Source organism: Festucalex cinctus, chromosome 12 (assembly GCF_051991245.1).
Source record: "Festucalex cinctus isolate MCC-2025b chromosome 12, RoL_Fcin_1.0, whole genome shotgun sequence".
In the NCBI taxonomy this organism is placed as follows: domain Eukaryota; kingdom Metazoa; phylum Chordata; class Actinopteri; order Syngnathiformes; family Syngnathidae; genus Festucalex; species Festucalex cinctus.
Genome location: NC_135422.1, coordinates 10,758,455 through 10,775,033, shown reverse-complemented (window position 1 = coordinate 10,775,033; position 16,579 = coordinate 10,758,455). Strand labels below are relative to the sequence as shown.

The window sequence follows — 16,579 nt, the reverse complement described above, 5'->3', positions numbered from 1 at the left end:
TCTCCTGAGCAACTGTGATGTCATTTTCACTCGACAGCAAGTGGCAAAATGGCCGTCTTCTGTCTCCACAGTGATTAGCTTCTCATTTTACTTGTATGAATGTTCATTTAACACGTTCATGAAAATACAGTGGTGAATGATTAACCTGTCTTTATAATTGTATGATAGGGATGAGTGTTAAAATGTAGCTTAAAACTGACATTTTTAACAGGCTTTCGAATGACAACAGCTTAACACTTAATAATGATTTAGAAATTAGAAAAATTTGGAAGTCTCTTTGCTGTTTCCAATGTGTTTAAATGATGATTGAGTATATCTTGATTGTGTCTTGTCAGGTATCAGCTCTCCCAGCTGAGTGGGCGCACGACTACCAAGAAAATCTTGAGTCAGTGCAAAGAACTGGGGATGATTGTGCAAAAGGTTGGTCAATGTTTCCGTCCATCCAATTTCTACATTTCTTATCCTCATTAGTGTCGTGGGTGAGCTGGAGCCGATCCCAGCTGACTTTAGGCAAGAAGTGCGTCCCTACTATTTATGATTTCAACATTTTCCCAACTGTTAACTGAAAAATTCGCCTATATAAATATGGCTTAAAACAAACAATTTACACATTTTAAGATGACTAACCAACATCAAAGGCCCTGAACTGGGGTTTCATAAGTTGAATGTTTTTCTTTTAAGATTTTGCATTATCTAGTAATAAGGTAAGTGGAAACATACAAGTGTCAAAACAAACAAAAGTGCAATATAGCACTTTATTGTAGGCATTTTTTTTCTTGAAAAATCATCAGTTCAATTTCATTATGTTTACTAAGCTCATTTTCCTCTTTCCAGTAAATATAGTACCAGCTCAGTGGTCTAGTGGTAGACTATCTACTCTCCGCCCGGGAGGTTGTGGGTTCAATTCCTGGCTGGGTGTACCAAAAGCAATTAAAAATGGGACCCGTTATCTCCATGCTTGACACTCAAGCTAAGTTGGCCAAACATAAATGAGTACGTGTGAATTTTAAGAAAATAGTTCTACAGCTCAAAAAAAGTCAATATTACTTGTTTTTAGTCTAAAAATACTATTTTCAAGACCGCTGTGGTTGATATATGGGCCTAGTATTATATTATTTTTTGAAATCTTGCAGGTAAATTTAAGTGAAATTTCATTGTTCTGTTGTCAGATAATTTTGCACATTTGGAGTAATAATTTTCTTATTTTACAATTTTTTTCTTAAAATTTCTACAAAATTTTGTGCTCTTACTGAAATACTCAAAGATGTCACAAGGTGCTGCAAGAGTTCTGTCTATAGATCGGAATTGGTGTCAAGGAAGTATGTTGAAGTGATAATCTTGAGAGACAAGCGTTGTAGGTTCCTCAATTAAATAAGCCTTTAGTTTTTTATTTATTTATTTATTTATTTAAGCGTAGTGATTTTTTTGAGATCGGGCGTGTGGGGGATCATACCACTCTTGTTTGTCCTGTTGAACGGCCTGTCAGTTAATCATTAATTTTCGGTTGTCTTGTATGCATGACATGATTGGTTTTACTTTTAAAGAGGACGACTTGTTTTTTTTGTTTTTTTTTAATAAACCCCTCCGTATAGAGGAACTACGGCTGGCTGAAACTAAAGCTCTAGCTTCCTTTTTTTTTTTTTTTTTTTTTTTTTAAACCTGCCTCACGTGTGTTATCTCTACATTCCTGGCATATTTGAAGGCGCTTGTACCTTGAAGACTAAAGCATGAGGAAGGCTGGACAGTGGACATGTGACGTGCGAGAGGGGCTTGTTTTTCAGTGTGAGGGAGAAATTAGAGAGGATAAATGTCAAACGCTAAGTAGAAGGGATGAGCTTGGATGTGTTCTTGTACCTCATGGTATCGTGAACGAGCCAGTGACTTATTATTGACATAGTCGGAGGAGGAGGAGGACTTGAAGGAGGGATTACACAGTGACTGCTTACTGACTTTTGACTGCCCGGGGAGTATGTTGTAGTGAACACAGCAGCAGGAAGGAGACACTATCAACATGTGGGACATTTAGGCCTGACAGACGTTAGGACCGGACAAAACTATAAGCGCAAGGAAGACCAGCATTTGATTTTAAAGGAGTTTAATTTTAGGCCCTGTTCTGGACTGCAGCCTGGCACAGCAGGTACTGTTACAACCTCTCCAAATATGTTGCTACCGCTCTGTTTTGTGGCTAATACTCGGCTTCTACATTTGATACTGTAGATAAGTGAATATCAAAGTGTGGTATAAGTAGTGGTACATTGGCTTAGGGTAGTCAAAAAAACAAAACAAATAAAAAAAAAATGAATTGAAATCTGCAGTCACTGAGATGCCTTTTTTTGTTGTTGTTTTTTTTTTTAAAATAAGTACAGCAACGTTATTGATGTTTTTTTTGTTTTTTGTTTTTTTAAACAGCAAAGTTATTCAGTAGAGTTTAATTATTTTTATTTAATTATTTTTTGGCACGCCCTCCCCGACAGTAAAAAATGTTTCGCACACCTCCAACTCTCCACTGTGACTATAAATACTTTAATTTGTCCGTAAAATTGTTGTGAGATGAGAGTGCCACTGCCATCTACTGTAGTGGATGTGAAATGGCACTTTATTCTAGTACAGAAAAAAAAAACCTATTTGAAATGGACTGATTTACTAGACAAATTTTATTTTAAACATATATCAGTGCAATGTTTATGTTCAAACTATGCATAAAGTTACAGTGGCATTCAGATAGTGCCAATTGAAATATCCAAAGCAAAACCAGCAATTTTGCACATCCATGTGTGACAGAGGAGCAGAGATTTCTTCAAGAGAGAACAAATATTATTAGAAACTACAACAAAAGGGGCTAACTTGAGTACAGCACATTTAATTTTTATTTAAGCAAAATTGCCGCACCACCATTACTAACTTAACTAAAATATTATAAAATGATTCTTTCCTCTTTTTACTGTACTAATTATGGGTGTCTAAAAATTTACATTTAATAAAAACATTTTATTAGATTTCATTTTAGACTTCTAAATGGGCCAATTTGATCTGAGTGATAACTAAAGGGTTTATTAATCTTGAGCTAAATACATTTTAAATTCCTATGGAGGAAGAGGAGTGTGTGCAAATTTGTGACTTTTGCATACAGCACCAATTCATAAATCGGCATATATCTCGGAGTCAACATGAGAATTCCTTGTGACTGTAAACAGGCTAAGCTCCATAGAAAATGAATGAATGAATGGATGGATACTATGAAACTAGCATATTTCATCATTACACGTGTCCTCATTCTTTCACTACTTGATTATGCATGTAGAACTACACAGTTGTCACAGTTGTCTTATTTTGAAGCTGGCGGTCCCTTTACTCACTAAATATGGTTACTAAGTTGTCCTGAAGAGAAATTAGGTCAGCCTCAGCTGCCTCACAGTCAGAAGTTCTCGGTTGGAATCTCTGTTGTTTGCATTTTCTTCTTGTGTTTGCATTGACTTTCCGGTTTCCTCCCACATTCCTGAAACACACTTCATAGGCTGATTGAAGTGCTCTGAATTTCAGAATGAAATTGGAATAAATATTTACAGAGTGTGGCAGATGTTTAGCTGACTGTCAGGTAATTTATAAAACCTGGATGTTGTTGTTGTTATCACCTTAGCATTTGTCACTGCTGATTCATTTGGTTCCTTTGGGCTGCATCAGCTGTGAAAATGATGATGCAGCTGATAACGAGGTGAAACGTTTTTATTTATTTATTTATTTATTTTTAAATGATGTCAAAAATAGGAACATGAGTGTGTTGGCGTGCAGGAGCAGTGACAGTATCTTGTTGACCAGTGATGTGAAGGAGAGAAATGAATGGAGCTGATTCAGAGGATGTTTTCCACTCGCATGTTAGAAATGCGCTAAAAGCGATTGACTGCTGAGATCAGAACTTCATGATAAGTCACTGTACACTGTGCATGATAAGGGCGCTCTATTGTTCACATACTTCCTGTTTCGGATTCTTGTATGTATGTTTTTGTATGCCCGTGTTTTAGGTAAATTACGCTATGCGCTTCTCTTTTCTTGAGCCTCAGTTTCAGGTTTGTGATTTTCACAGCAAGAAGGATTGCGATTTGTTGTGTTTATTTTTACTGCAAGAGTTTATCAGTGATAACAGGAAAATTTGATGAAAATTTTTGTGTAAAAGCGGTACATCTTTTTCAGATGTATAATAAAACTTTATTTCTGAGGATAGACCAAGGATCTGCAACAGGGGCTCTGGTGGAACCACATGTGCCCCTTTTGGACCTCTCCTTTGGCTCCCTGTGGACCTCTTAAAAAATAAATAAATAAATAGTAGAAATGAATAGATCAACGCCTCCTTAAAATAATCGCCAAAGTCATTTTTCTCAGATTTTTTTGTTTTTTTGTTTTTTTCAGGAAACACAAAAAAAAATATTCCTTTGCATCACGAGGAGCAGAATTAGGCTTTTTTTTTTTTTTTTTTTAAATGATGAATGATGATGAATATTTTAAGAGGGTGGTGGTATTTTTTGCATATTTAATTCAAAATTTTCAGATAAAATATTCTTTGAATAAATTCATTAAATTATTAATTTATTCAAAGAATGTGCGAACCCGCACCTGTTGATTTCAGCGAGGCGTCCATGTTGCGTCTTCGATCTTCAAGCAGCAAATAGTGAAGGATTCTTCAGTGACATTGCAAGAGGATGTCTGCCATGAAGGCATGGCGCCTCTAATTGAAAAATGTTTGCGTCGCTGTGCCATCAGACACGCCCCTCCTTTAAGAGAGGAGCTGACGGAGCGATTTAGGGCTTTTTTTTTTTGGTGCTCTTGTTTACAGTTAATGGCATGAGAACAACGGAGGAAGCCCTGGTGGAAAAGTAGCTCACAAATGAGATTCAACTCTCCCTCCTTTTTAAAAATAGCAAAGCCAGGACTTAGCTTTTGCAACAATACTTCTCGTCTAAACCGGCAGCAACAAATCTCCGAGCTAACTTTGCTGCATTACGTGCGAGTGAGTCACATTACAGCATGGCGCGTGCGTTCCTATAAGCGTTACAAACAGGTCACATCAGAAGCACAGAATTATATCAGTCACGGCTCTCAGGAGAGCTGCCTCTCATGCTTGACACCGAAGAAAGGACTCTTATTTCCTGTTTGGTCAAGTGCGTGTGTGCTGTCATGCTTCCCACCAGCCTGAGGGCCACCACGATAGGAAGTCAGCTGGTCTTTATTGCACGTTGTTGCTGCGCTCGGCGAGCCTGTTGTGGATTGAGTTGAGGCTGTGTTTAAGTTGCTCGGACAGTAGGGAAACGCACAACTAAGGGTGAGGGGTGTGAACTTTGAACCTGGATGATCTATTTGAAGGATTTAAGGTATGTGGAGCAGATGGTGTGATGTAACTTTCTGCAGGCTGCCTCGCTTATTATGAAAACATACAAAAACAAAAATCCAAGTTGCTCATAGGTGTAAATGTTAGTCCAAATGGTTGTTTGTCGACATTGGCGTCGTTTTGTGGCATCTTCGGGTGTTTTCGAAACAGCACAACAAATGTCAATAGCTTTAAATTGTCCATAAGAATGTGAGTGTGAATGAATGATTGTCTGTATGTCACCTGTGATTTCCAAATTGGTCCAATTTCAAAATTGTTCCACTTTTGAGGTTTTCCACTACACTATGTAATAAGGAGACAAGCATGTCTGTCATCACCATGGCAACCACTAATCACCTACTCGAGTGATTGGTGGACCAGCCACACTCTAGTTGAACCAATTTAAGATTACCGGTACAAATTGAATTGCTGAAAATTAATTATTATTATTTTTTTTTTAAATGCTTCAATTGGTAACATACGATTGAATTAAGTTAATCCAAAGTGAATATATTAAGTTTAATTTATCATGAGTTCATTCATTTAAACTTAATATATTCAGTTGTATTAATCCAAAGGTGATCCTAAGTGTTAATATATTCACTTTGGATTAACTTAATTCAGTCGTGTGTTACCAATTGAATTAAATTGGTCAAAAATTCAAGTTTCTAATCTTAATTTGGAGTGCAGTACACGTCTTAGCTTACCTCTTTAGAGTTGCATGCAGCGTTTTTACAAATTACTTCATACCTATTAATTTGTCTTTACCACTTTTAAAGTGTATTACCGTTCCAATCTGTACGGAGGAGCCCAGGAGCAAAAACAACAACAACAACAACAACAACAACAAATAAATCCTTACTGGTGCTTTAAACAAGTTTAAGCTCTTGGATGTCAGTATGGATATTTTTGTGTATTGAAAAAAAATCATTTAAGGTTTAAAATTAGAATAGTCTAACCTTTACAGAGGTTAAGTTAAACAGTGACTCGGAAAAACGAGAAGCTGGTAGAAGCAGGAATCTTTTTATAGCCGGCTGTTGACCCGCTGGCAAATAAAAAATATTTGATGAATGTAAATTTGCTCCTGGATACACAACAGAAGCTTAGGATGCTGTTTTCACTTTAAAACCAGAAGAAAAAAACAACATATGTCAAATGTTTTGCATATTTGAAACATGAATTAAGCTATTTTTGTCTTTTTATGCTCATGTGAGGCTTTATTTTCCCATACTCCCACATAATAGCTTGTCTTTGTTACCTTGACGACCACAGAGAGATCAGCTTTGGGCCAAAGGCACACACACAGACATGCACGCAACATGCCACACAATCCAACACTGCACAATACCTTCTCTTTAATCCACTCAAATAGTCAGTCCTTTTAAACGCAACATCAGAAGAGACCTTGATGAAGAAAATAAATGCGGACCTTTCATGATGCAACTTTCTGTTTCTAAATTCACCTCTAAAGATTTTCTTGTTTCTTACTGCAGCTTAGGGCAAGGAGTTGGTCATTACTCATTGACTGTTCTTTCTTTTGTTCATTTATGAGAGAGTCGGGTGAATTAGCATACAGTTTACTGGAAAAGGCAAAACTGTGGGTTTGATACATGTTTATTTTGTCTTTGTGTTATTTAAATTTAAAGTATTCATCAACATCTTTAAGCAGTCAACCACTAGCATCAGTCTGTCATGTTCTAAAATGTGTCTTTCAAACTCTGATTGGTGTCAAATTGTAGTAATCTCCACCAGAGCAAAAAAAACAATTAGCAAAGTGGAAACATGCTGCAGGCTTTCATTCGTCATGGCCACTATGTGAGAACGGCATCGTTTTGTAGTGAACATGTAGCCACAGTCATGTCATTTCCTTATGTGGCAGATGTGACGTGTTAAAAAAAAAAAAAAAATGGCGTAATTCTCTCCAGTCACAGGTGTGAATGTTGTGTAATGTCAAGTGTCAAAATACTGGAAAGAAAAAGGTGTTAGTCCTCAATGAATATCTCTTGACGTGTATATTTGACATTTAGTGTAAGCCAGTGTAACAGACAAAGAAAAGGACAAGTACTTCTGGCTGTCACAGCTCCTACAATGTTTAATTAGTTTGAAAAGAAAAGAAAATCCTGCTACAGGGGCTGCTTTGTTACAATTTCACAGAGATTAGGTGCCCTTCACAAGCCTTTATGTAATCAACACTTCATTAGGGGATTGCGAAAGGGCTTAGTAATTGCCTGTTGCACTTGGGAGTCTTATCCAATGTGGAAACATCTATCCTCCTCATTTCCTTCATGTTTTCCATCCCGTTGTCCATATAAAAGCCGCAATTAGGCAGTGGTCATTGTGTACTGTAAAATGTATGGTTTTATGTATTAAGTAACCATATATAGCATCTGCTACAGGAATGCTAGCATACGCAGCAAATCGGTCAGTGTTAAATTTCCAATGTTTGATCAAATATGCAGTAAGCAGTGTTATTTTAACACCGTTAGTATAAAAAATACACTGTTAGAGTGAATTTCCTTGAGTGTTGGGGTAGATGTTGGGTGTAACCTGAATAGTACTACCTTGAGTGTTAATTTGACCACACCCTCATTTCCGGTGAAGGAGAAACGTGTAGTTTGAGTTAAATTGTTAACACTGACACTAGTACAATACACTCATAAACACCAGAGTTAAATGTATTTTGGCGGAATTAAATGTTTGACACTGACACTGGTGTAGAGTACATTCAACACGACTCAGTGTTTACCAGTGTAGATATTTAACACTATACAGTGTTGGAGTAACACTGGTTAAGAGTCAAATTTACACTCATTGGTGTGGACACATATAAAATAAATACTTTTCTAGTCTAAAACTGATGATTTTTGCTGTGTGCAATAGAAAATTGCATAGTCACACGGGCCAACAATTAGCATCTATGTCGCGATGTTACCTTTTGAAGCGATGGATATTTAAACATCAACGGTAAAATTGTTTCAAGTGGTAACACACGATCTTAAGTTAATCCATAGTGATATATTAATAGCACGCACACACACCAGAATGAGCAGCACAAATGAAGGAACAAGTATGACAACAAACTGGAAATATAATACCAATAAAATCACTGTGACAGATTCATGGTGTAAACAGGAAATGCCCTGATTTATTTTTTTTAAGTGAGCGTGTCCCATTTCCGGAAAGCTCTACCAATCAATATCGTCATCAATAACAATCAGCAATATTGGATGACATACATGTTGTTGACCACATGCCATTTTACCCATCCGACAGAAACGCACGAGTGTCTACGAGAAGGAAAAGGACATCATCTCTGTGGTAAGTCACTTCAATCTTGTGCTATTTTATCCCCTCTTTTAAAATTTGATGATTATATTCCATTTCCTGCGGGTAAAGTGTCGTCAACTGGTGGTGGTGTGCGACGAGATTCTGAGCTGCAAGCCGGAGGCTTTACTCACCAACACCACGCAGCTAGAGAGCGTCGACCTGGTGCCCACGTCACCAGGAGACCAACTGGTAATTTTTAGCATTATTATTATTAATTGTGCCCATCTGAAGTTTTCCATCAGTGACCTTAAAATACATCAAACTTACCTCTTTCTCCTCAGTCTTGAATCTTTTTATTATGCGCGTTCAGACGTCATCGTCTGCTTCTTTTCTCAAACTCAAGGTTGTTTGTGTCTTATGAAACCGGACGAACAATACGCCGCGCATCCGCCGATGCACTCAAAGCAATTATTTTTTTACCTTCCTTCTCACACTATTTTCTTATTCAAAGGATGAGTTCTTTTCGGTCCACTTTCCTTCCCTTTTCAGGAAGTGTCAGGCTCGCCTGCTACATGATCATAATAACACTCGTGATTGCTCTTTGTAATCTGAACCAGACAGAAGCTCTTTAGAAAAAAAGTGTGAAAAAAATAGATTTCTATTGAATTATTTCCATGTCATTTAAACTTGACATTGCGGAAAACATAGACTTATTTTTTTTAGTTACAGTTTATTGTATTTTCAGTTTAACTTATTTTTTATTTTTTTAGTTATTTTATTTTACTTTGAAACTTTGACAAGGAGATATTTATGTTATATTAGTCTATATTTTTATCTAAACTTTGGACTACATATCGTAATTTGTCTTTATTTTTAACTGATTAAAAATATTTTATTGAATTCGTTATTTTATTGTGGGAATATTGAAAGCATTACCATTCAGCTATTAACATTCAATTTAGCATTCAGCTGTTAGCATTCAGGTTTCAGCATTCCCACACAATTTTTCCAGATATTGCACATAATCTATATTTTAGTTGTTGAATTGTAACTTTATGAATACCACATTTATTAATTATGATTTTACGTAAACCATGACTCGCATATTTATTCATTTAAATTTTGATAATACTTTATTTGTTACATTGTCCACAATATCATTGTTTTGTTTTCTCTGTACAACAGAGAAAAATGATCAACTTTTCACGAGTACAATAGGGATGAATAAGAAACTAAAATTGCAGGAAGTGTAATAACTTGCAATAAAAATTATTTTCAAGCAATTTGCATGAGAATATTCCTTGATTTTACATTTCTGCGATAAAACTCGCTCTTTTAGTGTTAAAAATAGTTTGTGAAATTTAGCAATGAGTGTAAAATCTGCTTTGTGTAGCCATGTGAAACATATCGATTGTGTCTCCAGGGTGAGATTAGTTTGCTCCTATGGTTAAATAGAATGAATCAGAGTAAGTTCATGGCTAATTACAGAGCGAGCTGTCAATACATCTGGAGACAGACATCGATATTTCACACAGCGATGACAGAACAGTGCCCGCGTGTGTGCGTGTGCGTGTACGTGTTTGTGTGAAATTTATTTTCCCCCTCATTGTCTTTGACTGTCTCAGGGCATCGAGATAACATCCATTGGCGCCAGTAACCATTATGTGACTGGAACTGCAGCAGAGGTCAGACTTAAACCACACTATTGTAACAATCATCAAAAGCTTTAGATTCCCATCCATTTCAATTTTTGACACAATAATATCTGATAGCTAATTGAACTAGCCAATAATTAAAAAAACAACAACAATTACTTCTTTTTTGATCTCTTAATAATGTCACCAATAAAGATTTTAATTACTGTATGTGCACAAAAATAAAAAAATATTGTACTTAACGGTCAGTAATGATTCAATTCAAATGTATTGCATATAAATGGAAATACAAATTGTACCAAGGTAAATGTTTAAAGAGAAACACTTCTTAAACATTGAATGCTATATTGCTCATTAAATAATAAAGTGCAACCACTAACATTATGAACAGTTTGAACATTAACATTGTGCTAAATTTAGGGAAAACTTTGTGTGTTTGTGCTAATATACAGTTTCAAATTTAATGTTTAGATTTTTTATTTAATTCAATGATTCTTTTGTGTATCACAAGGGGGAGCCCACGTACCAATAGTGCGAAATGTATCACACTTTTAGAATCACTGGCAAATTCCCTAGTCGGAGTTTGTCAAATTGCGAGCCTTCCAAGTTACTCAAAATGGCTTTGTCAAACCAAAATGGCCGACTTCTGGTTTAATTTTGGGCATGGATCTCGTAATGATAAACATGTCCACCAAAGTTCTTTTCAGTTCATATAACCGATATCAAGGCTATTTTCCAGAGGGTGCTACACGATCGCAAAAATATATACATTTTCCCCAGGATCTACACATTTGGGAAAATTGTTGACATTTTGGGCATGCTGAGGCCCCCGAAAGGTGATTAATTTGTCAGGAGAATGGTAATAAACAGATTACAAGAGGGCCTTGACATTGCCTGGTGCTTGTGCCCTACATACAGAGATGAGTGATATAAAAGCCAGCTACATGATATGCGGTTTCCATAGTTACTTTTCAGCTATACTCACTGCATCACAATGAAGAGCTTTACACTGTGGTTCATTCTCGTTATAAATGTCTATTAGACGTTATCTTTTGGTAGAAAGTAATCAAAATGATGGACAATCAGCGCATTTGTTTTCAGAGCAAAACCGAAGCTAATTGAACGTGTAAAGTAAACAGCGGCGTGATTGAGAGCCGGGGGTAGTGATCATCATCAGCTGGTACAAGCACAGTTTGATCTCTTCTTGTGAGGGAAGGTCAACAACCATAACAAGAAATAGCTCATATTTATCACACTTTTGACCTTTTGAAAAACTGCTTGGAGTTGTTTGAACACTTTTTCTTGGATTATAAGGTCCATTAACAATAACACTGACTTATCTGTTATGTATAATCGCTTCTCAATTCTTTTACTGATACCTAAACTGATGCGCTGTTTAGTGATGTTCAGTTTTAACACTATGATGTCACACTAGATAACATCATGATTAATATAATTACTCTACTGTGCTCTTGTACCACTTATGTTGTCCTCTGTGTGTATTATTCTTTAGCCTTCAAGTGATGTTGCAAAAATTTTGGCTGGTGATGAAGTGATCAAAGTCAACAACCAGATAGTGGTGAGTTTTTCTGATATACACAGGTTGTATGGTCATGTAATCATATTAAGGGGGCAGGCACTGTTTGAAATGGCACTTAAAGAGGGAAGTCAACTAAAAAAAAAAAAAAAAAAAAAAAAAAATCTTGACAATATGTGTAGCTCCACTAGTCTAAATATGGTCTATTATATTTAAAATCCGTGCGTGCTGTCAAGGTGCCGCGGGAGTGACGTCACGCCCCGTCTGAGACACGCCCCCCCCCCCCACCCCCCTCCCCGCTCTCCTGAGTGAAAACGGAAGACCGTGCCTTTAAGACAGTAAAACTTAAACATTTCTTGACAATGACAATAATATGTTATATGTGACCTCACTATTCTAAACATGACATTCTGATGAATATTATATTTGTGGAATACGAGTTATGCAGCAAAATCCAGCCGTTTTTACCCATCTCAGGGGGCGGCCATTTTGCCACTTGCTGTCGACTGAAGGTGACATCACAGTTGCTGAGCGACCAATCACAGCTCACCTGTTTTTCTGAAGCTGAGTTGTGATTGGTTGTTTACCTGAGACCTGAGCAACTGTGATGTCATTTTCACTCGACGGTAAGTGGCAATGGCCGCCTTCTGACATATTAGATGTTAGATTTTGCTGCTTAACTCATATTCCACTAACTCAGTATTAAACAGAATACAATATTTAGACTAGTGGGGCTACACATATTGTCAAGATTTTTTTTTTTTTTTTTTTAGTTGACTAGAGTGACGTCATGCAGCCGACAAATAAGCCCGGCCCCGTCTGCGACACGCCAATCGCCCCCCCCACCCCACCCCACCCACCACCCCACACCCCCGCCCCCCGTGACCCCCCCTCTGCGATTGGCTGGAGGGGTAAACAACTATGTCCACAGAAATGCCCCGCTGTTGACAAAACAAACACAAAATGTCAAAATACCGGCTGGGGGTGTGGGGGTTTAGGAAAAATCACCACCACACATTAAGAGAAGTCCAGAGTTGTAGACTGAGAAGGGGTTCATGTGTATACATCCATATTTATATCGTGCATTTTCCTGAGTGAAAACGGAAGATTGTGCCTTTAAGTACACAAAGGAGTTAACCACTGCAATTAGTAAAAGCTGGAAAAAAAACCCCACAAGTCCTGTGATGTGGGGTTTAACAAACCACAGATGCATGTCAGGCTTTTTAACATTCCAAACTGCTGAGTTGAGTTATATTAAGAAACGTTCTAAACTTCAATAACAAATGATAAAAAAATGAAACGTGAAAGTCATGAATGAATGCAGGATAAGCAGTCCTTTTATAACATTCACAAGTTAAAAAAGCAAAACAAAACAAAACTTTAATAAGTAAAACCACTGCCTTTTGAGAAGATGTGAAGTTAATACCCTCCTTTCACTGTGCCAAATTCCTGATCTTCTGTCACTTGCTCTGATGTTGTACATTTACAGAATCTCTGTGTGAAAGACCTTGAGATGTATGTGTTATTGTTTTAGGTGGGCTGGAGCAGGGCTAACCTCGTGAAGAAGTTACAGGAGAATCCCAGCGGCGTCACTCTGGTCATAAAAAGGTCTTCTGGCTCGCTGTGTCGCAGAGGTCCGGGCCAGTGCTCCTTGTCTGTGCAGGTCATTCAAGGACTCGTCCACTTTGAAATCATTCAGTTCTGCTGCAAAATCAATTTGACGGTGCACTTAAAATACAGAAAGAAAGAGTTCTGTGTAAATGTGGGATTAGGCTGCATAAACAGTAGTAACTAACTAACTAATTGGACACACAGCTCACGTGCTTGTGTTTGTGTTGATGACCCTGTCTAAAGGAGGAGGACGACTACAAAGACGAGAGTTCGGAGGAAGAGGAAGACGAGGGAGAAGACGACAATCCAAGGAACTCCATTTTTGAGAGGGTAGCAGCTTCAGTCCGCTCCCTGTCTTTCAGGTAACAATCTTTTAATCATACTTACTTTGTTCATAAGGCTATTCTGTATTTTTTTCCCCTCTTCTTGCTTATATTGTACGTATATGTTCGACACTCTTGATGCTTTCATTGCATTTGGCCAACCAAAATGTAAACAATGGTTTGAAATACAAAACTAAGATGTAACGATAATACAGTAAAGCTACAAAAAAAAAAAAAAAAAAAAAAAAAAAATTAGACAATGCTATGGCTTGGCTAAATGAAGCTCCGCAAAATACCGTGCTCAACATATATGAGTACACCCCCTTCGAAAAATGTAAAGATTTTATTCAATATCTCAATGAACATAAGAAAGATTTTTAAAATTTTGACCAAATGGTTTCTGTAGAATAATCACTTAACTCACAACATAAAAGTAGGGTTGTTATAGAATGTATAGATTACAAAATTTTCAATGTAATCAAATTACCGGTAAGTAATGCAAAAAATGAATGCAACCCACAACAAACACGACAATATCAACCTCCATGACTGTTATGGATAGCAACATGTCTGCTCGGCCTGGAATTGAACAAGTTGTCAGTCTTTTTCTCGGGGTCTACTTATTTGTGCAAAATGTACTTGAATACACTTAATTAAAAATACTTTTTTGTGGGTACTAATCAGGGTTATTATAGTTTTAGAATTTTTCATTGTAGTTATTTCGTTTTGAGTTTTGTTTTTTTAATTTAGTTAATTTTCATTAATTTCCCGAGTGGTTCTGTTAGTTTTTATTAGTTTTAGTTATGTAGTAAATGCTTATTTTTAGTTAAGTTTTAATTTGTTTCAGTATTAGTTTTAGTTTTTTTTTTATGTGTATTACTTGTGCATAATAAAAATAAATTAAAAAAAAAAAAAACACCATGGGAGCGACGTCATCTTAAGGTGCTTTTCTATTGGCTGCTGTGAGATGACGTCACTTCTGTGTGACACACTTTCAAACATCTTTATTCCGGTTAACATAAAAATAAATCTACTTAAAATCACATTTAAAAGGCTTATGCATTAAATTAATTGCCAAAGACTCAAACAAAGGACATTTTTGCTATAAATTATACTAGTTAGTTTTAGTTAGTTTTTTAAACATAAAATGTAGTTCAGTTAGTTTTCGTTTTTTAAAAAGCAGATTCATTTTTATTTTATTTCGGTAATTAAATTGTTTTTTTGAATTTTAGTTTTAGTTTTTTCGTTAGTTTTAGTTAACTAAAATAACCTTGGTAGTTGGTACTAATGAACAAATCTTGTTTGTAATCAATGGCCCACATTTGTGGGAGTATTTTGTAATATAGTATTCCATAAAAAAAATCTTAATTCCAGTTTGTAAGGTGTTCTTACAAACCTGTTGGGGTGTACTCATTTACGCTGAGCACTGTATCTGCAAATCTTATGCAGGCGAATTCCGAACCATGAACATGCAGACGTTCACTGTACTAAAATTCATAAACTAACAAGTAGCTAGCCAGCTAACTTAACAAACTATCCATCTAAGCTGCGTATGTTGTATCTTATTTGAGCTAGCTCTCTTCTCGGCGTATGCTACTTGATGTTTAAAGCCAAGTTATAGCTCAGTACTGTTATCTCACAGACTGGCTGGAATCGAAGCGCTAAGTATTTACTTGTTAGAGAGGAACCTCCGAGCAACACTTGAACCTCATTAATCTGCCAGGACACAGTAGGTGAAATAATAGTGCATATGCCATAAATTCCACCCCGCACACCCACAGGCCACGACTGACTGGAAAGCGAGAGGACAGGAAGGCGTGATTAGGTTGAATAGCTGAGGGAGTGTGCGATACATGCAAAAAAAAACAAAAAAAAAGACTCGGATGAGGAGGGAAAAGAAATGGGGCTGAAAAGGAGGAAAGGGAGTGATGGAGGGGCTGTATGAGATAGTGAGAGGTGACGGAGAACAGATGCTCTCTGATAAATGGATGTAGTAGGAGGGATGAATATCTAGGTGAAGAGTAATCCTTTGGATAGAACAACATGTTGACGTAACTGCTGGACTGAAGTCCAAATTTGTATTAATGATATCCTTTAATACTCAACCATGTTGTGGTTTTGCTGCACAGGAGAGCTGTTCAAGGGCCAGAGTTGACTGAGGAGCCTATGGGACAAGAGGAGTCAGAACTGTCTGCCGACAAGGAGCTCGAAGGCAGGCTCACTCCGCAAGGCGCTCCATCGTCACAGTCAATCTCAGGTAGAAGACAAGGAACCTACTTCCTGCAGCAATCAAGTCCTCCATCCAATGATCTCCAAGTAAGCTGAAAAAACACGGGTAACATCTCTACATTTGTATTTTCCAGGAGAGTTTGAAAGTTTGGCTGGTTCGAGACTTTCCCCGGGTCTCAACTGGAGAAGAGATCGCTCGCCGTCACCACGAAGCGCTTCACCCTTCGAATTCCGCCGAAGTTCTTCACTGCAGGCACTGAACCAGGAGAGAGCGAGCGTCAGTTCCTGTCCTGAAATGGTGGGCCACACGGTAAGAAGAACATGACGCCATACGGTAGAGCTGGGCTATTGTGGAAGAAATAACCAGCACGATTATTTGGCTTCGCATTGAAATCATGATTAATTATTATTATTATTATTATTACTTACAACCAACAAAATGAGTATCATGTAAAATAACAGTATATTCAAATAATCAAAATAAAAAATAAATATAAACGAATACTGGCTTTTTCTGCTGTGTGCGCCATGGCCACTGAGGGGCAATGTAGTGCCGTGTATGCATGAAGATACATGCTAACATTAACTCATTCACTCC

General features: G+C 37.1%; 1 protein-coding gene across 1 annotated transcript in view; it reads left to right on the top strand.

The window, feature by feature from the left end:
• cnksr1 (connector enhancer of kinase suppressor of Ras 1) overlaps positions 1-16,579 on the top strand; it is a 29,555-nt gene that overhangs the window by 6,076 nt on the left and 6,900 nt on the right. Inside the window, exons 4-12 of the mRNA XM_077538105.1 lie at positions 336-420; positions 8,633-8,677; positions 8,756-8,875; positions 10,252-10,311; positions 11,795-11,860; positions 13,353-13,481; positions 13,673-13,791; positions 15,882-16,009; positions 16,116-16,291. Of these exons, the coding sequence (XP_077394231.1) occupies positions 336-420; positions 8,633-8,677; positions 8,756-8,875; positions 10,252-10,311; positions 11,795-11,860; positions 13,353-13,481; positions 13,673-13,791; positions 15,882-16,009; positions 16,116-16,291 (928 nt within the window). The remainder of the gene's footprint in view (positions 1-335; positions 421-8,632; positions 8,678-8,755; positions 8,876-10,251; positions 10,312-11,794; positions 11,861-13,352; positions 13,482-13,672; positions 13,792-15,881; positions 16,010-16,115; positions 16,292-16,579) is intronic.